Source organism: Haliotis cracherodii, unplaced genomic scaffold, assembly GCF_022045235.1.
Source record: "Haliotis cracherodii isolate W230 unplaced genomic scaffold, xgHalCrac1.p SCAF_4, whole genome shotgun sequence".
Classification (NCBI taxonomy): domain Eukaryota; kingdom Metazoa; phylum Mollusca; class Gastropoda; order Lepetellida; family Haliotidae; genus Haliotis; species Haliotis cracherodii.
The window spans coordinates 32390162-32412905 of NW_027266297.1; the positions used below are offsets into that span (position 1 = coordinate 32390162).

Sequence of the window (22744 nt, forward strand, 5' to 3'; positions counted from 1 at the left end):
AGCCTGGCCACACTATCCCGTAAGTTGCCTCTTACAAGCATAGTCGCCTTTTACGGCAAGCATGGGTTGTTGAAGACCTGTTCTACCTCGTGTCTTCAGGGGTGAGATCAAAAACAAAAAACGCATCAAAATGTGAAGGCTAGCGCTATGATTATCCAGTATCTCAATATAAAACCAGCTGGCAATATTACATTTACAGTATGCTGAAACCCCATAAACAATCACACAGGATTTATTAGGGGTATGTAATTGAGTCAACTTGCTGTCACTGTTTCAGTCATTGGGTACCTCACATCAGCACATACTATTATGTGCTACTGAACTCACCACTAGAACCCTTTGTTAGCAGAGACAGGACACCCACATATCCATCATAATGCTTGTCGAAGACCACCCACTACCCCTTTCCTCACAAGGGTACGCACCATTGGGGCGGAACTCATACATAGTCTTACGGGTTTAATTGTCATTCACAGGTCAACCAGTAGTAATTTATTTGTGTGTAGATTTATACTTCAGTCAGCAATATTCCAGCAATATCACATTGTCCTGTAAGTAACTGAGTCTGAGTCAAGCGAACCAGTGGTTGTTCACATGATCGATGTCCCATGCCATGTTGGTACAATGACACAGAATCAGCTTCATCACAGAGCCTGACATAAGGATACCCATCCTAGTCAGCTCTGACAACAAACATCAGGTCCTGAAGAGACATCTTGACAAGGAATTTCCCAGAATGGGCACGAAGGATGACTCAGGATGGCTAGAGAAGCCATGTCAGTTATAGTGCATCAAAGATTACTAATGAGTGAGTGAGTGAGTTGTGTTTCATGCCGCTTTTACCAGTATTCCAGTTATATCACGGCGTGTCAGCTTAATGTGGGAGGAAAGCCCTAAGTAATGCAGGTCTAAGACGTTCACCACTTTGGTGAGACCCACGAGCACGGGTATGGTGCTGACGGATTACTAATGACCCATGTCAAGTATAGAGCATAAGGTGGCTAGATGATCCATGTCAAGAATAGGGCATAAGGGTGGCTAGATGATCCATGTGTGAAAGAATGAGTATGGTTTTATGCCTTTTAGCAATATTCCTGCAATATCACGCCGAGGGACACCAGAAATGGGCTTCACACATTGTACCCATGTTGGGAATCGAACCCGGGTCTTCGGCGTGACGAGTGAACGCTTTAACCACTAGGCTACCCGACCACCCAAGATGATCCATGTGAAACATAGGGCACAAAGAATGACTTGATGACATGACTGTTATGTACCTGTGAAGGAGATGCCCACAAGGCGGGACGTGGAGCTCTCGCCTGGATGTGTGGAGGAAGTCGAGGCAGATGGCGCAGGAGTCCCGGGAAACTTTCTCTACACACTACAACATACAGAGAATCTAGTGAGTGAGTGAGTTGGGTTTAACGCCGCTTTTAACACTATTCCAGTTATATCGGGGCGTGTCAGCTTAATGTGGGACGAAAGCCCGAAGTGATGCAGGTCTCAGACGTTTACCACTTTGGTGAAACCCACGAGCACGGGTATGGAGCTGACAAACCTAGACACATAATCGGGGCGAACCGGGATTCGAACCCACAACCATAGGTTTCTGGCGTGCCCAAGGGACGCAACTCTGCACAGCGAATCGCGGCGCCTTAGACAACTGGGCCACCCGTGCCCCCCAGAGAATCTAGTATCTAGTATACCATCAAACAAGTCATACATAAATATATCGTGAGAAAAAATACTAGAATCTCCTTGTTTTGATTAAGCATGATATCTAGTTTTACCAAAGTCCCAGCGAAAAGGTCTCTAGATATATAAGAATCACTTATTTCTTCATCTGGCCGTAGCTTGTAGTCATAGTGTTAAAGGAAACAATAAACATTTTCACTTACAAAGTTTGAATAACATTTCAAATATTGCATGTATTGTTCTGAATTGCTATGCTAAACATTTCAAGTCAGACAGCGAAATAAATCTGTCTCTAAACAGCAACGAGGATATAGTGAGTGAGTATGGGTTTTCCAGCAACATCATGGCAGGAACACCAGGTTGTTTGTTTGCTGTTTAACGATGCACTCAGCCATGTTCCAGCCATATGACAGCAGTCTGAAAATAATCGAGTCTGAACCTGCCAATCCAGTGATTGACATCATGAGCATCAATCCACGCAATTGGGTTTACGATGACATGCATCAACAAAATCGACGAGTCTGACCACCCGATCCCGTTTAGACCCCTCTTACGACAAGCATAGTCGCTTCTTAATTCAAGCATGGGTTGCTGAAGACCTAACGCGGATCTAGCATGGACACCAGAAGTGAGTGGGGACACCCATGAGAGTGAATTGAACCCGGGCCTTCGATGTGACCACATGTAAGGGAGTGAATGCTTTTTAATGGCACAGTCAACAATATTCCAGTTATGTCAAAGTGGCCTGTAAATATGTGGGAATGGACCAGGCTGTGAATGCATCAAGAACGACCAGTGAGCCATCGTGTTATGACACATAACCTGGATTCGTAGTCAAAACAAAAGTTGATGTCAGTGAAGATATTCCAATAGTGTCTGCAAAACACTACACTCTGATGATTGGATCAAAACATGATGATGTCATAAGGAGCAACATACTTGCTGAAGTCATATAATTAATGCCAGCAATAAATTAATGCGAAAAATGCAAGTGCCCCTAACTCGCATTTATACATACTGATGCATTATTATCTGCTGTAGCAGCCATATTGAAGTGAGTGAGTGAGTATGGTTTGACACCGTTTCTACCAATTTTCCAGCAATATCACGGCGGGGGACACAAGAAATGGGCTTCACACATTGTACCCATGTCGGGAATCGAACCCGGGTCTTCGGTGTGATGAGCGAACGCTTTAACCACTAGGCTACCTGACCGCCCCCAGCCATATTAAAAATCAGATTTTAACTTCTTGAACAAATTAGGGTGTGACAATTGGTAGGAATAGGTTTCAGGTTTCAAACCTTGTGATTGTCTTTGAGCTGGTTGGCAAGACACACATCACATTTTTCACAGTGAAAGAAATTCTCTGCTCCACCAACTCTGTGAATTGAAATAAGAAATTAGAGTGAGTGAATGAATGGGGTTTCGTAATTTGCAACATTATTTCACTTTGGACAGATATTCCATAACTTTGAGTAAATTTCATTTGTATTACCCACAGTTTCTCATTGAGACATACGCTCAGTCAATCTATTGCTGTCAAATACAACCATTCGTGATGTCATGGGTGGGTGGGTGTGGGTGGGTGTGTGGGTGGGGTGGGTGGGTGGGTGGGTGGGTGGGTGGGTGGGTGGGTGAGTGAGTGAGTGAGTGAGTGAGTGAGTGAGTGAGTGAGTGAGTGAGTGAGTGAGTGAGTGAGTGAGTGAGTGAGTGAGTGAGTGAGTGAGTGAGTGAGTGAGTGAGTGAGTGAGTGAGTGAGTGAGTGAGTGAGTGAGTGAGTGAGTGAGTGAGTGAGTGAGTGAGTGAGTGAGTGAGTGAGTGAGTGAGTGAGTGAGTGAGTGAGTGAGTGAGTGAGTGAGTGAGTGAGTGGCAAACCTAGAAACATTATCGGGGCGAACTGGGATTTGAACCCACAATCATAGGTTTCTGGTGTGTCCAAGTGTTGCATCTCTGCACAGAGAATCACTCAGTTGGTTCTTTTGTTCAACACAATCATTAGTGTCATTCACCTGCATATACCACACCTGTCAGTGTTCACTCACCCACATATACCACACCACTCATTGTTCACTCACCTGCATATACTACACCTGTCAGTATTCACTCACCTGCATATACCACACCTGTCAGTGTTCACTCACCCACATATACCACACCACTCATTGTTCACTCACCTGCATACACCACATCTGCCATTGTTCACTCACCTGCATATACCACACTTGTCAGTTTTCACTTACCTGCATGTAGCACACCTGTCAGTGTTCCCTCACCTGCATATACCACACTTGTCAATATTCCCTCACCTGCATTTACCACACCTGTCAGTATTCCCTCACCTGCGTATGTCACACCAGTCATTGTTCACTCACCTCTATATACCACACTTGTCAGTGTTCACTCAACTGCATATACCACATCTGTCACTGTTCACTCACCTGCATATACCACACTTGTCACAGTGGAACTGTTGCTTGTCCTCATCATCTAGAAGATGGCAGATAGTGCAGCAGTACTTGCCAAACATGATGCGACAGTTCTCACATGTCTGTTGAAACTTGAAACACAAAAGAATTATTTAAACACTCTCACGGTCAGAACAAACATATTCGTCTCAGTTTTCTTTATCTGAATTACATAAGTGAGTGAGTGAGTGAGTGAGTTGGGTTTAATACTGCTTTAAACAGTATTTCAGTTACATCATGGCATGTCAGCTTAATGTGGGAGGAAAGCCTGAAGTGATGCAGGTCTCAGCCGTTTACCACTTTAGTGAAATCCATACAAACGTATTTATGGCGCTGACAAACCTAGAAACATGAGTGGCGCAAACCAGAAATCGAACCCATTATCATATGATAGGTTCCTGGCGTGTCTAAGGGACGCAACTCTGCACAGTGATTTAAAGTGCCTTACAAGACTGGGGCAGCCATGACCCCAATCTGAATTAAAATATTGCAAACATTGTTTCTCTTTCTCCTTGACCATAAACAGACATTGGATGGTGATGAAAATTTGTGGTGTTTTTCTCTCTGTTAGCATGCTAGAGAGAATATTTTGGCAAGGTCAGTAGTTTCTAAGCCAATTAACAAACAGTGCAACCTCACTTATTTGTGCTAATACATCAATCCAGCATTTCAGACACATGCTCAAGAAGAACAATTTACTGTAATCAGAATTGGGATCAAGACCATCCTACTGAAGTAATCAAAACTAGTTTACTTATCAGACTGCATGCCAATGTTTGTTCTAGTCAGTTCTGGGAGTCCCAAATGACAGAGAGGGCATTCTTTGATGTTTTACAAGTTGAACATGTTGAAGTGATTTCAAAGATAAGTGAGTTTCAAGTTTGTTTGCTTGTTTGCTAAAGCCTCACTCAGCACTATTACAGCTATATATGACAGCACTCTCTAAATAACCAAAGTTTGCATCAGACTATCCAGTGATTGATGTTATAAGAAACGATCCAAGAAATTGGGGTACGATGACATCCAATCAACCAAGTTACCAAGCATGACCGCCCAGTCCATTTAGTTGCCTCTATAGGTTGGTGGGGACCAGTTCTAACCCGGAATGCCCATCATCCAGTACTAAATCAATTCCTCAATCAGTGTTACTATGGTTACTTCATCGGATTATTGCAATTATCTTGAATTATCATTTGAATGATAAACATCAAAAAAGATTACAAAATCTAGAACACTCTGGTCAGACATTGTTAACCAGATTGTTAGTCCAAAACCATATAAGCTACCAACCTTTTGTTGTGTCTGACATTTCAGACACAGGACTTCCTTCACCTGCTTCCGGTCCAGTTCATGCGCCTCCTTGTCATCATGGCAGACTCGGCACATGTACACTTGGTCACAACATGGTGCCTGAAGTCAGAAATAACAGACACTTCTACATTTCAATACTGCAGTATGGATCTTGTCTTTATTTTTCAAAGACTAGTCCAGTGTAATTCCTAATTCACTAATCCTCTGGGTTTGCAGCTAGTTCTGATTACACGAGGCAAAAATGTTTATGATATCTACATTTTCTGTCAGTTTTTTTCCCTTACAATTTGTGAAAAACAGAAGCATTGAGAACTGGTTCAGCATTATAGCTCTATGCTACTAGTCATGAGGACGACCATCAGTAGATTTTTACTTGTCCTCAGCACAATTTAGGTGTCTCGGGCTGGCTGAGTAGCGTACATTCCGATGGCTGATACTGACATGGCCATCTTCCCGAGGCAAGGGAGTTAACTGACTGTAAAAGTCCAGTTTCCACCCTTGCCGAACTAGGCTGGTATTATGGAGTTACATTTTGGATGGACTAACGTGTCTGTGCATAGTGCAATCAAAAATTGCGTAACAAAGTCGACATCCGGTTCGTAAACATCAGGGCAGTTTTCGGACGATTGCAGAATTTGCAGAGCATGGGAACCGTAATATGGGCATTGACAGATATTTTCCAAATCTTTTCATGTTTGTAATCAAGGTGCTCAACTGGTTTAATGCATTTTGCAAGGTAAGACCTGTTTTATTAAAATAAATATCATGATTATCGATCAGATCGTCTTGACTGGGCACCGCCATTTTGTTTGGCGAGCTGGAATTAGATTGGTCCATAGGAGGGACATAGAAGGGACGTAACTCATTTATAGTCACTGGTGGCGCTCTGATCTAGCCTAGAAACTTCAGCCTAGTTTGGCAAGGGTGGAAATTGCACTTTTATAGACAGTTGACTCCCTTGCCTCGGGAAGATGTGACATAATATGATTGAACTTTGTCCTCCACCATGACTGTGGAATATATTTATTTTAGGAAAAAAAACAAAAAATCTAGAAACGCATACAAGAGCAAGTCTAACCAGCTCTAGCTAGCTCTATTCCAAATATATATGAAATCAGCATTTGGACTAAATGTTAGTCTAGATTGAACTGTATCACTTTCAATATGTTCACAGACATTCCAAGTGTTGATTAATGACAATCTTTAGTTGTTTATTAACACCAGAGTCAGCAAAATTCCAGCTATATCATGGCAGGCTATGATTAATTCAGGTGGGTATAGACAAACCAGAGGTTGATATTATGTGCAAAGTCCCATAAAATGACCTGGGGTCAACCAACTGATAGACCATCCGATCCAAATTAGTCGCCTCTTTCAACTTATCTTTCCTGTTTAGTGTTAGCAACCACTGGTCACACACAACATAGAGGTAGCAGACTTGTCACACCTGGGATATTGGGCCTTACCCCTACAACTACCCAATTACCATATTTACAGTACTACAAAGGTCTAGATATGGAACACTTTGATTTCTGCAGTGATTGAAATAAGGGGGACAGGGGGTCCTTGAGTGAAGGATCCCCCTAAATGATTTATTTTTAAAATTAGGGTAATGTCAACACGAGTCATACAACTTAGGAGCTATTGACAATATTGAGCTATTGAGCTACATTAATAAAATACACCATGTAAGAGAGGGTGTTTGATTGAGCTTGTAGTCAAAACGACCTCAAACTCAATAGTCTAAACGGCCAGAAAAATAGTCAAAATGGCCACAAACCCATAGTGAAAATGGCCACACAAAAAAGTCATATCGGCCACAACAGATAAAAAGTCAAAATATCCATAATAATAAATGAATATCCAATGTGAGCAGGATGTGTCCAGAGTATACAAGTTAGATGTTGTTATTACAATGAAATATCTTCCAGTTGAGTTCTTTCTTGTTTTAACCAATGTCATCAATTCACATTGTACCAATCTATTGTGAAAACATAATTAAACTTTTATCCTAATGAAGAAACCTTTCAGCGTTTTAATTTCAAACTAATCCATTCAAGAGTAGTAAAACCCTGTGCCTTTGATCAGAAAGGGATCCCTATAACCCAAGTGATCGTAAAGAGGTGCTTGATCGGACAGGAGATTAAAGGGCTAAGGATAGAGATAGGGGTAACCTACCCTTACCCGAACACAACTAATTTGTTAAGCAAGAGCCACAGTTGGCATCCTCAGCCTATTACCGCTACCTTACGATGCACCTGCATTGTTACCTGATAATCTCTAAAATGATATATTTGTTAAATAGCGGTGGACATTACCATCATTACACTCTAGCAGTATACCTGTCTCGACAATGACCCCATCAGCTTCGTTTAACATGTGGCATGGTTGTCATGCCATTAAAAATATAGTTATTAAAACTTCAATCCATAGATGTAGATCTATTATAGATATGTATAGAGCAGGTTATATTAATCTGAAAAGTAAACAGAAACCTTTCAGTTCTGCATAGTCGTAGGATTTTCTAAAAATCTGTTTTACATTTTTCAGCTGAAATATGTCAGCAATGATCTTTCATTTTTATGGCCCTTCGAAATTGTTTAGGTAACAAACAGCTCCTGGAACGTTCAGACAGTCGACTCTTTAAGGATAAATTTAATCAGACAGTTAGATTCAGAACTGTGTAGGAAACAACGTGTAAGACCGTAAAAGTTTTGATATCTGTTTTCTTTTGATTTTCCCACGACTTTTCTACCGTCATGAAAAGAAGGGTCTGTGTTGATCGAAAAAAGAACATTATAAAAGTAACAAACTTTTCAGGAAATGCACATATCTATGTCTACTTTACAATAACCATATGTTACAGTGTCTTTTGTGAAGTTTCGTAAAATGATTTAAAGTATCTTACAATGTATTTGCAATTTCTCTTGTAGTGTTTACAGCGGTAGTCCACATTTTGTTCATTATCGCCAGACATTTTGGAAAAAAGATACCCCTTAAAACAATGAAACTGTGAATATGATTAAATCATCCCACACAATCACATACTACTTTGGTCAAATAGTTACTGTTTGTAAGTTCTATAGATATATATCTAAATATATTGTTTCTCTTAACAGCTTACATTATGTATATCGTTAACGTTTTGCGTGTTGAGCTAAGCGATATTGGTCGCGTAGTAAAACTGGTTCCACTGTTGGTACGCGCACCCGCAGTTTAGGTGGTCAGGAGCCCAGTCACGTGAGAAGTTGTCCTCCATTACCGCGAAGATTTGAAATGAATCGTTTAAAGTTGTAATCAACGAAGAGGGTATATCAATTAGCAGCTCTACTGTTAGAAAAAGTAAGTCCATTCGGACCTAATTTCTGGTTTGATTGAGCTGTCATTATGATCAGCCACAGTTATGTCTGATCAAAACAACTTGAGGTGCCCAACTTGACAACGACGTGACTTCGAATCACAATGTCATGTAGGCTAGATCTATGACTATGGCGTGATATGACTCCCTGTTGGAACCGTCACTTTATTAGGGGTAATAGCTAAAACGGCACCTCAGCAAAATATCACCGAGCGAAAACTTCACCTCGCCTAAAGCGAAAAGGTCGTCGGAAAACGGCTACTATTGTCTGGCGAAAACGGCACCTTATTTTGTACCTTGTACTGAAATACATGAAATAAAACTCACATTGTTAAAACAACTTTACATTAGAAACTGTACTATACTCGAATTTACTCGCCAACTCTGATTGGGAGGCGCAACTAAACTTATTGTAAAAACATTAGAAATCTACACGCTTTGAAGTAGAATAAATGAAATTAACCTCACATGGTCACTTGGGAACACAAATAATTGTGAAATGTTTATCATCTTAAAACAAGTTTACATTAGAAATTAGCCTCTATTCCAATTGATTGGAGGGCGGGAAAACATCATATGCTTTTGTTATCTTTACTCAAATTAACTCAATGTCAAGCTGAAACTGGGTCTGGCGGAAGTGTCAAGAAACTGCATGGACTACATATGTTCAATATTTATTTTAGTAGGAAATAAATAGAAATTTTATGAATAATTCATATATATCGCTCCTTTCTGCCAGCAGTCGACATCAGAAGAATGTTTCTGCTGATAACAGACTGTGTCCCCGCCCAAGGAAAACATATATGCTACAACACAACACAGTAAAGCATGTAAATAAAGTATATATACTACTACATGAATCGTTCTTATCGTTAAGAATTGAGGTGCCGTTTTTGCCCGACAATTGGTAGCTGTTTTCGCCGGACAAAGCAGCAACGTTTAGCTGAGGTGTCGTTTTAGCCTGCACCCCTCTATTAGTAATCACCTTGTTCCAGAAGCAGCTGTCAAGTGAAAACAGATCAAATTGTTGCATGTATGCTACTAGTTAGAATGTCAGGTTATGCATGTTGAAATTTTCCTTACATGACTTTACATTGTGCTGAATCAGTGAACGGCAGAATTTCCATTTTCACCTTCTTCTAAACGTTGTGTTGTTCAATAATGATAAATGGAAATTTAATATGTATAAAGAGAACTATTTTCCAGTCACTGCTTTGATGTGCTTGGTTCAAATACATGGGTACCAATCCAAACAGACCTATGCCCAAACACCCCATACGTCTAGACAGATCACTGTAGTAAAACATATTTGGGATTGATGAGACACATACAGATTCTTCAAACTTAAACCTTAATGCATCAATATTTCAGCCAAGTTTCAACATGAATATCCTTGACCTACCCTCTATGAAACTGTTTGTGTCGGACCTGCAACATTGTGAGAAGTCCTCTGAAGCCATCAATCCTAGTGTCAAGACTGTCAGCTGGGAAATTAAAGTGCTTGGCAAGAAGAAGTTATTTGGGTGTGTGTGGGTTCAAGGTTTGGTGGTGCAGGTAAGTGCTAAGACCAGCATTAATGTTCAGGAATTTATCTAGACCTGCTCACATATTCTGCCCCATGTCTGCAGCCAGTGTCAGAACAAACCCTCACTTGGAATAAAAAAATATCTGAATTCATGCTTATCCAAATAAAACATATTGGGCCATACCTTTTCCTCACCTTATAATATATGAGAAAATAATCTTTGTGTCCTCTTAATGAAGAGGTAATGATATATTAAAGCTCACAAGTAAAACCTGGTAGGAAGAACAACAGCTTTTGATTAACGTCTTACTCGTCTTATCTATGCAGGGTCATGGGTGGCCCAGTCATCTAAGGTGCCACAATTAGGTAGCAGAGGTGCGTCCTTGGTGCATGCTAGAAACCTATGATCCTGGGTTTGAATCTCAGTTCGCCCATATGTTTCTAGGCTTGTCAGCCTGGTCAAGGGTTTCCCTCATGTGCTGAACTTCTGAGACCTACACCATTTCAGGCTTTACTCCCACACAATGTGACATTAACATGATTAAGCTGACACGTCATGATGTAACTTCATTACTGTTAGAAGCGGTGTTAAACCAAACTCACTCGCTCTAATTTATGCTCACGTCATGTTGTAACTTCATTACTGTTAGAAGCAGTGTTAAACCAAACTCACTCGCTCTAATTTATGCTCACGTCATGGTGTAACAGAACTAAGCAGTGTTAAACCAAACTCACTCGCTCTAATTTATGCTCACGTCATGGTGTAACTTCATTACTGCTATAATGCTGTTGGTGTATGATGACACATAAACAATCAAGTTTTCTTTTGCTTTCTCTTCACAATACTGCATGAAATGCAATCTTAAAATAACACTCAATTTAAGAAAATTAGGACTGAAGAACTGATTTAAGACAAAATATCCTTTTCCCCCAACTTTCTTGATATAGAATCTAAATTTAACATGACAGATAAATCCTGTGTTGACTGCCAAGTGAAACTGCCTCATTTGATTTTTATTTAATTTCATTTAATTTCACTGATTTTTTTACTAAATTTATTTTACTAACGCCATGTTTTTCCAGAAGAGTGAGAAAGGAGATGAGATGGTGCTTGATGATGGGACAGGGACTGCTTGGATAGTGGGGTGTGACAAGGTCCCTCCAGCCTGTCCCCGAGTAAAACCAGGTGAACCAATCCTACGATCTGTAACATTCTGTCCTCTTTGTTCTTGTTAAAGGTGGGAGTCACGGGTGGCCCAGTCGTCTAAGGCGCCGCGATTCGCTGTGCAGAGTTGCGTCCTTTGGGCACGTAAAAAACTTATGATTGTGGGTTCGAATCCCGGTTCGCCCCGATTTTGTTTCTAGGTTAGTCAGCACCACACTCGTGGGTTTCTCCGAAGTGGTAAACGTCTGAGACCTGCATCACTTTGGACTTTCCTCCCACATTAAGCAGACACGCCGTGATATAACTGGAATAATGTTAAAAGCAGCGTTAAACCCAACTCACTCACTCACTCACTCATTCACTCACTGTTAAAGGTGTGGGGCAGGTGTCTTCTGGTGATGACAGCGCAGAAAGCGTGGGTTTGATTGGCTACAATGTATGAAGCTGTAACATTCCTAAATATTGCTAAAAGCAGCAGTAAATCCAACTCTCTCCTGCTAAAGGAAAATGAAAGTCCAGGTTTGTGACAGCAACAATTGACATCAACACAAGGTGCTTTTTTGTAACCTAGAATCCAACTGTCAAACCAAATATAGAAATGGTAATGAAATATGGCTCATGGTGCATGTTACATCAAGTTCCTTAAATCGAGTCCTGTCCTGGACTTGTTTGCCACCATAGCTTCGTATCAGAACCACTACCTTAGTTCCTATCTCTAACGTGTGTGTTGTGCTAAAATAACCCTATGGTTACGAATGGGTCCAGGTATTTATCATACCACTACCATTGCACCTACCTCTAACATGGAATTTCTCTCACTTACAACAGTATTTCCATTGGCGTCATTTTGTGTGTGTGTGTGTGTGTGTCTACTATAAGAACGCTATCCTAATGAATGGGTCCAGGTACTTATAATAGAATAGAGATGTCATGATATGTAATCATTTGTCCATGCTTTCAGGTCAGTATGCAATGGTGATAGGTGTAATGACAGCTGGTGGTCCGGAGCCTACTATTCGTGGTATAAAGATACAAGACCTCAGTGGATGCATGATAGCAGAAAGCATGTGGATGTTGGAGGTGATAGACTGTGCCAGCACCTGATGTATTGTCCAGTATCGTGTGACAGTGTCACAAGCATGTGTAGATGTTGCAGTTGACCATCCAGCATCCTGTGACAGTCTATTGACCGGCATTGGATGACAGTGTCAGAAGCACATGTGGATGTTGGAGGTGATAGACTGCCTGCACCTGCCATACTGACCAGCATCGTGTGACAGTGTTACAGGCTCATTGAGATGTTGGCGACGATAGACTGATGTATTACACAGAAGCATGTGACAGTGTCACAAGCACTTGTGGGTGTTGTAGGTGATGGACTGTGCTAATACCAGATGTATTGTCCAGTATCGTGTGACAGTGTCACAAGCACTTGTGGGTGTTGTAGGTGATGGACTGTGCTAACACCTGATGTATTGTCCAGTATCGTGTGACAGTGTCACAAGCACATGTGGGTGTTGTAGGTGATGGACTGTGCTAACACCTGATGTGTTGTCCAGTATCGCGTGACAGTGTTACAAGCACATGGTAATGTTGTAGGTGATGGACTGTGCTAATACCAGATGTAGTGTCCAGTATTGCGTGACAGTGTTACAAGCACATGGTAATGTTGTAGGTGATGGACTGTGCTAATACCAGATGTATTGTCCAGTATCGCGTGACAGTGTCACAAGCACATGTGGGTGTTGGAGGTGATGGACTGTGTCAGCACATACATGTATATGCAATTTCAGTTGATTGTAATAAAAAAAACATTGCCTGCAAACTGACCACCAGACCATTAAATGTCCACTCTGAACGCCGTGGAAGACTCACTAACATTGTGTTGTTCTACCAGGAAAATGCACTTGTGCACATGTCTGTAGTCGCCTTGGCTGCAATGCATGACTGAGGTTTGAACGCATTGAACATCCACTGTATGCCCCATGTTCACCAGATTTGGCATTCTCAGATATTCACATCTTGAATAGAGAACTGAAGACTTGAAGAGAGAACTGTCTGGCAAGCATTATGATGCCATTTCTGCTATGGACATGATGGAGGACTTCTTACACCACAAGGAGGAAGCCTTCTACACCAGTGACAGAAGTGTGTGGGCCCCAGATGGGATTAAGTAGAAACATAATAAGGAATCAATGCAGTCCATCATGCTTAGGCTCAGAACTTTTACAGCCAACCCTCATATTGACTGCTGTAGCATCACATGAGATACTAACCATTTGGTATTCTGGAGGTGTGTGGGTGGTGGTGGTGGAAGGGGGTGGGGGTGGGCAGTAAAGATATTCTGGATACCAAAGAAAACAATCACTACCCAATGGTAGCGTATGAATAAAAATATAAGCAACAAGACCTTTCCATATTCATAAATAATCTCTGCCAAAAGCAGAGTTGATTGTACAATTCAGACTATGTCATTAGCATGTGTTTATGAATTACGATCAATTTGTAGTGATACCAGGGGTGCAATAAGGTGAGCATATCATATCATCCAGTTTCAATTAAAAGATTGTAAGAGGAAACATCAGAACATTCTTTACAGTTACATGGGATAATCGGGGGTAGAATAGGTCTTCAGGAACCCATGCTTGCCGTAAAAGGTGACTATGCTTGACGTAAAAGGCGACTAACAGGATCGGGTGGTCAGGCTCGCTGACATGGTTGATGCATGTCATCGATCCCAATTGCGTGGAACGATGCTCATGATATCAATCACTGGATTGTCTGGTCCATACAGCTGTCATATAGCTGGAATATTGCTGAGTGCGGCTTAAAACAACAAACCATCCAACCATACATGGGATAAATAGTATTCTATACATTTATGCGATTTCACTTGCTTGTAATAAAAACCTTTGCCTGATTCATTTATGGGTTTATCATGTTTATGCACCAAATGAAATTGTGATGTGGGTGTTTCCATTTTAATGAACTAAAATGAACAAAAGTGACTGGGTATCTTGTCTCTTGTAAAAGTACTGTAGATGTCTTCACACTGGCCAATAGTGCCTTTGTGTACCATGTATACAGTATCTCAGTAACTTCTTCCTTGTCCCCTTATTAGCAGTCTGTTTCTGTATCAAAATATCATGTATCAAATTTGTTCCTTTACCCCTTAAAATACTTTCGATATGACACATGAGTTTCTTGTTATTGTAGCGGCCATAAAATTTCCGAGTCCCGTGATGGGATTCGAACCACAGACCTTCTGATCAGAGGTCGGACGTGGCTCGGAAATTTTATGGCCTCTACATTGGCGCCCAACGTGGGGCTGGGCACGTTCATATTAAATTTGAGCAAAATAAGCCTCAGTACCCTACTATGCGGCCAGGGACATGCCTTCTGTTGACTGGGGAGTATGTAGCAGGGCGTGGAGTCATCCCACAGATGACATCCTTAACTTGTCGGGGTTAACCTCTTTGGTCATGTGGACAAGGCATCCTCAATTGGATCAGAAGGTCTGTGGTTCGAATCCCATCACGGGACTCGAACTTTTATGGCCGCTACATTATACACAGCAGTCAGCAATGTTTCTGCCATATCAATGCCTCTGTTGTGTACTGGATAGACTGTCTGCCTGGAGAGCAGAAGGCTGGTGGGTCAATCCCTGTCCGCTCCACAATAATATGTGCTAAAAGATGGTACTTGCTGATACCATGCCTGGTGCCCTGCATTAAGAGGTTAAAACAAGGACTGATCAGCTCGAAGGCTGTTGTGAGTGGGGTATTAATGTTAAACTGTGGCATGGTATCTCAGTGGGCTAGCACCCTTAAAGCTGCGCTGCTCCGGACAAATGCACGCACGCACGCACATGCAAATTGATATGTGCAATAATCTTGCTAAACCTTTTTTCAAACCCGGTTCGATTCCCAACATGGGTACAATGTGTGAAGCCCATTTCTGGTGTCCCCCGCCGTGATATTGCTGGAATATTGCTAAAAGCGGCGTAAAACCTTACACACTCACTCTCACCCAATGGAGATTCAGAAGCGGAATGGATGCCATGGACACTGTTGAAGCTGATCAAGCCAGGGTGGGAGACCACAGTTGTGACCTGCATGACACTGTCAGCCAGTGAAAGTCAGCAGACAGAAACTGAGAGCCTTAAGGGCCAGCACATTTGTAAAACATTTTTAAGGCCCAGTGGAAAAACTAGGCACAAACATTTTAGCTGAAGCGGAGAGACAGTCAACCAGAAGCTTTTACTCCTATCACACCCGGTTCCCAGAGAACCATGAAGCGTCCATTTATCATCTGTAAGTTATCAACTTGTAAACCATCTTTGCAACTACTGTGTCACACACCTTTCGAAAAGTCTAATCCTACTGTTTATAAATGTGAAAGTTGTTTATCCCATTACTTAAATAATGCTCAGTAAATAATTTCTTACATTAACTGCAGGCTGTAAGGGCCTGCTGAAATTTAAGACCATCAGTCTAAGAACAAATCTGTCGGCCACCAGGCCTACGCGCCGATGTCTATTTCGAACACTGCTGTCAGCCTTGTGTAGGTATGGTTCACTTTTCATGCTGTCAATATTAAAAATGTCCACATTTATTATGCACCAAATGCATGCCCTTAAGCATGCTCAACGCGCTACGTTATTACCCCGGTGTGCGCTCAATTTTCATTCTCAGCTCCCTGCTATGTATAGCACCTAACCTTCCTGTGAGGTGCCAGATTAACAGTGCCATTACCAACTTATCCAACATGGTACCATTCACTGCTGGTTGAACAGAGGCAGATTTCACACACAGTCACCTGCCTAAGGAGACGCTACATGTGCTTCAGTGTGGGACAGGACCAAAGCCCTAGAATCTCAGGAGTTAGACTGCCACCCATTCCCCTTTACCCAAAGGATCTCACTTGATTTGTGACCTGACAACACTGTTTTCTTTTTACTGAAGTTGATTCAGCTGAAATATTTCCGACATGAGCATTCACATTTGCCCACCATCACTACACTCCCACACGGCACATCTACACCTTCAGATCCTGGCTCCACCTCAAGTACACTGGAAGAATACCTGTGAAACCAGCCTGATTCCACCAGTGCTAAAGCTCACATCTTGACCGTAATGCTTTCAGTCCTCAATACAACGTCTGGTCCACGGTGGGTTGAAGCTGCCGTATTGACTTTGCCATCGGACCCCTTAATGCATCCGGGCAGCTGGTGTCGAATAACTGTATTACCAAGTTCCAGTAGACACTTCGTCTGAGTCAATAGTCAGTATTAACATGGGAGACAAGGGATTTCTGGAATGAGTCGTCAGTTAGGATGTATCTGGGATATGTGTATACCTTGGGCATTATTCTGGAATGGCGATTGCCGTGTTAAGCTTCAACATGATATATTTGGAACAACACTTGTTGAATATTGACGACCAAGGTCCGGTGTTCATTATCTCACTTGGAAGCCCTGTTAATATCGCCTCTGTAATTCACAATGCATGACAGTCAGGACGGTGATATTGTTCTACTAATTTTGTGTTGCAGGTATACTTCCAGACAAAATAAACGTACACCCAAACACATTTTCCCAGGGATTTGCAATCTTTACATTTTATGTTGTATCGCTTTGGTACAGGCTGGTGGTAGAGATCATATTTCGAATTGTCTTAATCGGTACTTGTGGTCTGGTTTGGCTTGACCGCTATTCATTTTTCAAAGTGCAGAGTGCCCAGTCGTCTAAGGCGCCACAGTTTTCTGCGCAGAGTTACCTCACTTGGGCACTTGGAAGTCTATGAACGTGGGTTCGAATCCCGTCTCGCCTTGATTATGTTTATAGGTTTGTCAGCACCATACCAGTGCTCGTGGGTTTCACACATGTGGTATATACGCCTCTAAGAGCTGCATCACTTCGGGATTTCTCCCACATCAATACTGTTCAAAGCAGCGTTAAACACAACTCGCTCACGCCGTTGGTAGCGGATTCGAATATCAAATTCACCCTGATTATGATCCTTGGTTAGTCAGCAAGTGCTCGTTGTTTCTCCACATTGTTTTACCGACTTGCATCGCGTAGACGTTCATTCCACACGTGGCCGCCAGGGATAGAACTGAAATTCCCTTGCGTGCGAGCTGCGTTAAACAGAGATGACGCCCATTTTTTGTTTACTTTCAGTTGCTAATACTTTACAACTACACTAGTCCTTTAAAAAATTGAGAAATACCTTAAAACATGCAATCTTGACCCAACCGAGTTGAGGCAGAACATATCTGCCGGACAAGCCTCGATGTAGAACATATCTGCTGGACAAGAAAGCCTCGATGTGGTTCTTGAAGCGGACATATAATGACGTGGTCCGATGTGGTCCCTTCATTGATCACTTTAAGAGTGACTGTCGTAGTTGGATTAAATATGCGTGTTGTGCACCATTCCCACGTCATATCTCAAACTGATTACTTGACATGCTTTGAGATAACTACAATTCTGTTTAATACGTCTGTCTACTCCACCCTCTCACTTCCTCATACTCTCATTGACGAAAGTGACCTCTTCTGTGGAGCAGCGGAAGTGCGTGTGTCCGGAGAGCGGAAGAGAGGCGGTAGGGTAGCCTAGTGGTTAAAGCGTTCGTCAGTCACGCCGAAGATCCTTGTTCGATTCCCCACATAGGTGAAACGTGTGAATCCTATTTCAGGTGCCCCCCGCCGTGATATGGCTGGAATATTTCGAAAAGCGGCGCAAAACCATACTCACTCACTCAAACGTAATTTCGGACAATACTGCATCAGGGGCCGGTTGCGTGTCCCCTTTTGAATCTATACCATGTGTTGTAGCTATATGGAAGGCTCCTGGAAATGTGCATTCGACAGTATCACTTTAAAAAAACAAAAAAACTACAAAACATAGAGACTTTAGAGCCATTTCAAGTTATTTTATATTCAAAAGTTTCGGTGAATTTTAACCGTCTATAAGTATCCCTCTATATTTCATTGCCTGCGGAAAGAGCAGACCATGGGCTGTTATCTCAATACAGACAAAGAAATGCTAGGGGGAAAATTGGACAAAGAATTTTATGAAATACAATTTTGAGATCCTAAGGGTGGAAAGAAGTAATTTGACCTATTTCAGTGGATTCATCTGGGGGCTTCCAAAACGACCCTATTTCCATAAATATTTGTGTTGCAACTCCCGGCTGTCCTGGGGATATGAATTCCATCAAATGTTATACAACTCTAATGGCGACCTATGCTCATGCTGCAGTGACGTGTTCAACTGGGCCACACTCGATTATACACAGGCCGCTGTGTTTGTTTGTTTGTTTGTTTGTTGTTTAACGCAGCACTCGGCAATATTCCAGCTATATGACAGCGGTCTGTAAATAATCGAGTCTGGACAAGACAATCCAGTGATTGACAACATGAGCCTCGATCCACGCAATTTGCATCTATGACATGCATCAACCAAGTCAGCGAACCTCACCACCCGATCCCGTTAGTCGCCTTTTACGACAAGCATAGTCGCCTTTTACGGCAAGCATGGGTTGCTGAAGACCTATTCTACCCCGGATCTTCACGGGTCCAGGCCGCTGCGATAGAGCTGGTCGTTTACTGAGTGTGGCGTAAACAAACTCGAAGATATAAAACAAAATACTGCCCCCTGTGCACTGCCCGAAAACCATCTTGTCTTATTTCTGTTTTTTTTCTCTGACATCCTGTTTTATGTGTTTGACAGCAGCTGACAGGACACAATCACAACCCGGAAGAAGTAAGGCAAGCCGAAGATGTGGCCATGTGTAAAATATTAATATCATCGTACGGAATGATAAAACTATTGAATACTAACGCACTCATGTAAATCGAGATTAATGCGAACAGAACTATGGTTGTAGGTACGACGCATTTTGTTCCAGGAATAAATTATTATAATTAGGGAAAACACTGTTTTGTCTTTGTCTATATGTTGTTTAATGCCGCACTCAGCAATATTCCAGCTATATGACAAAGGTCTGTGAATAATTGAGTCTGGACCAGACAAGCCAGTGATTGATATCATGAGCATCGATCCACGCAATTGGGATATATAGATGACATGCATCAACCAAGTCAGCGAGCCTGACCACCAGATCCCGTTAGTCACCTCTTAAGGCAGAGGCAAAGTCACCTTTTACAGCAAGCATGGGTTGCTGAAGACCAATTGAAACCGGATCTTCACATGTGCTGTTTTAAGTAGAATGATTTTACATTCTAGGACATTCCACTTAAGGAGGGGGCGGTCGGGTAGCCTAGTGGTTAAAGCGTTCGCTCGTCACGCCGAAGACCCGGATTCGATTCCCGATATTGGTACATTGTGTAAAGACCATTTCTGGTGTCCCCCGCCGTGATATTGCTAGAATATTGCTAAAAGCGGCGCAAAACCATTCTCACTTACTCACCCACTCACTCAACTTAAGGTGCTATCTAGAGATAACCGCAGTGTATTCATCGATAAAACGAAAATTTCCCATGGAAGAGTATTTGTCAAAAGGTTTACAGTGAACTCTAAAGCTTTATATTCATCGTTTAGTTAATATTAATTCCTCTTTATTACCAGTTTTCATCTCTCTTTAAATAGCCAATGACAAGTATGATCTTTACATGCTTTATTATATCTTACAAAAAACTCATGTCTTGAATTGCTGATTTAGGCCACCAAGACAACAGGGATATTTCAACGTCTGTTTCCATCAATTTCCGCTGTTCCACTCAAGCATTGACGCACCGTCTTGCCTAGCACGCCAACGTCGACCTCTTGCCGTTCACTCATACTCTATCAGCGACGAACACACAATTATGACTATCGGTTGAAAGAAAACGCGGATGGTCGGAAACCCAAGCAGTTCTTAAACGTGGGCTTGAATTTCTTCAGGACGTATATTGGTATGGCACCGTCCTTAAAAGCTGACTTTGAAGGTCAAACACACATATCTGAAACCAAATCAATCAGGTTTCTCTTAGGAAATTGGTGGAAATTAATTCTCTCTTCAAATATTATTTTAATGTTGTCACGGTTACCACTAATGATCCAACGATAAAGCATTATGACGCCTACTACGCTATGTGTAACGCTTCTATACATCTCCTCCACGTTGCAGACAACACGTAGAATACACGTAGAAAAGCATGTCCGCAACAACCTTATTCCTTTCAATGAGACAGATTCTGCGAATATCATTGTCTTGATAAAAATAATAGGAAATACTGGATAGGTGTATTTGTATCTGATGGTTACATATGCTTGGTAAGAATACGAAAACAATGTTACGTTTGTTTGTTGTTTTACGTCGCACTCAGCAATATTCTAGCTATATGAGGGCGGTCTGTAAATAATAATAAATAATTGTCGTTAGAGGCGAGTCAGGCTCGTTTACTTGGTTGATGCATGTCATCGTATCCCAATTGCGTTGATCGATGTTCATGATGTTAATCATTGGATTGTCTGGTCCAGGTTATTTAAAGACCGTCGTCACATAGCTGGAATATTGTTGGAGTGCGGCGTTAAACAGCAAACAAATCAATCAAAACAATCGCTTGTACGGTACATACTGGAGAGAACGACTGAGTGAGCTGGATTTAACCCCGCTTTTAGCAAGATTCCAGCAATACCACGGCGAGCGACACTAGAAACGGGCCTCACATACATATTGTACTTGTGGGGGAATCGAACCTGGGCCTAAAGCATTGGGATTGACGAGCGCACACTTTAACCACTCGGCTATGCACCACAGCCCCTCAGGTACAGGACATAGGTTTAATTCACCTCGGGAGTGAATTGTGTGACGTCATATTCTTCCCCTCGCAATCTTAGCGGTTGGTTGGTTGGTTTGTTGTTTAACGCCGCACTAAAGCAATATTACAGCTATATGACGGCGGTCTGTAAATAATCGAGTCTGGACTAGACAATCCAGTGATTAATATCATGAGCATCGATCCACGCAATTAGGATCGATGACATGCATCAACCAAGTCAGCGAGCCTGACCACCTGATCCCGTTAATCGCCTTTTACGACAAGCATAGTCACCTTTTACGGCAAACATGGGTTGCTGAAGACCTATTCTATCCCGGAATCTTCACGGGTTCGATCTTAGCGGTAAAATTGTTGTAAGCCTATGTTTAAGGTACGAATGTACTGTCGGTTGACCCTGATTTGCTTTTTTTGAAAAGTAGGCTTATGGATCCCGAATCAGTTCATAACAAATTACAGGTCCCCGTGCACTTCCCGATAATTGTTTGTGGTCTGATTCCAGTTTTTTTCTGGACATCCTGTTTCTATGTATTGGATACATATTTGTAACAGCTGACGGGACACGGATCTCAATCCGAGGATGTAAGATATGATCTTTTATAATCTAATCTTAATGTCATCATGTGTACACTAGCCAATACTATTGCTTGTCGACTTAATACGTTTGTCACAATTTGTGAATAAAAACTTGCTGTTTTGGGGGGAAAACGTATTTGCATCTGAGAGTCACGGACCAGGATACAAACACGCTTGCAGGCAATTCATCATTGAGTTGGGATTGGTTTTGTTTAACACTGGAATGTCTGACCCAGACTGGATTATTTACAAACCGCCGTGACATAGCTGCAGATTTCAGCCATTAATAATCCAGTCTGGACCAGGCAATCCAGTGATTGATATGAGGAGTAATGACCTACCCCGTTGGGGCACGATGACAGGTAACCAAGTTTGACCACCTATTAACTTAGTCGCCTCTGGCCGCCTATTCCATCACAAAGCGCCAACGAGGATCGTACACACAGGAAGCATCTCTGTCTTTTAGTTCGTTAGGCTTTTGGTTTTATTTTTGCTCGAGATATGTTGTTTTGTTTAAATGATGCAGTTAGTTTTGTACCAAACGGACGCTTTAATTTTCGAGATACGGAGATTAATGAAAAATCGATATCTCGATTATCGTGCAAAATGATTTTTTTTTTTATCCCGACAGACTCCTCGTGGACACTTTGATGTACTTTTCACATTCCGTTTTTCATATTTTGCTGCACCTTACTGTTTAACAGCTCAGAGAAGTAATACAATCAATCATGCAGTATGTCAATTACATGACTGTGAAAGGCAAACTTAGTCTTTCCAGTTGGCTATAAACATAATTGATAAAAAAGTTCAAATCATTCTCGAACATTCGAGCTGATGGACTTGATGAAGGTTTCATATATTT

At 41.8% G+C, this 22744-nt stretch overlaps 2 protein-coding genes across 4 annotated transcripts in view; one reads left to right on the forward strand and one right to left on the reverse strand.

The window, feature by feature from the left end:
- LOC139478803 (RING finger and CHY zinc finger domain-containing protein 1-like) overlaps window positions 1–22744 on the reverse strand; it is a 43626-nt gene that overhangs the window by 11855 nt on the left and 9027 nt on the right. The window contains exons 1-5 of one of the 3 annotated variants that reach the window (XM_071261437.1): window positions 17751–17788; window positions 5452–5571; window positions 4135–4253; window positions 2998–3076; window positions 1278–1381 (exon numbers count right to left, since the gene is read on the reverse strand). In XM_071261437.1, coding sequence (XP_071117538.1) covers window positions 1278–1381; window positions 2998–3076; window positions 4135–4253; window positions 5452–5547 — 398 coding nt within the window. In that variant the 5' untranslated portion in view covers window positions 5548–5571; window positions 17751–17788. Of the gene's footprint in view, window positions 1–1277; window positions 1382–2997; window positions 3077–4134; window positions 4254–5451; window positions 5572–8380; window positions 8456–17750; window positions 17789–22744 lie in introns of those variants that run through there. The other 2 variants (XM_071261435.1, XM_071261436.1) reach the window with 2 other exon arrangements.
- On the forward strand, window positions 8708–13807 carry LOC139478804 (recQ-mediated genome instability protein 2-like). Its single transcript, XM_071261438.1, has 4 exons — window positions 8708–8814; window positions 10202–10384; window positions 11439–11541; window positions 12482–13807. The coding sequence occupies exons 2-4, from the start codon at window positions 10214–10216 to the stop codon at window positions 12622–12624; spliced, it is 417 nt and encodes a 138-aa protein (XP_071117539.1). The 5' UTR covers window positions 8708–8814; window positions 10202–10213; the 3' UTR covers window positions 12625–13807.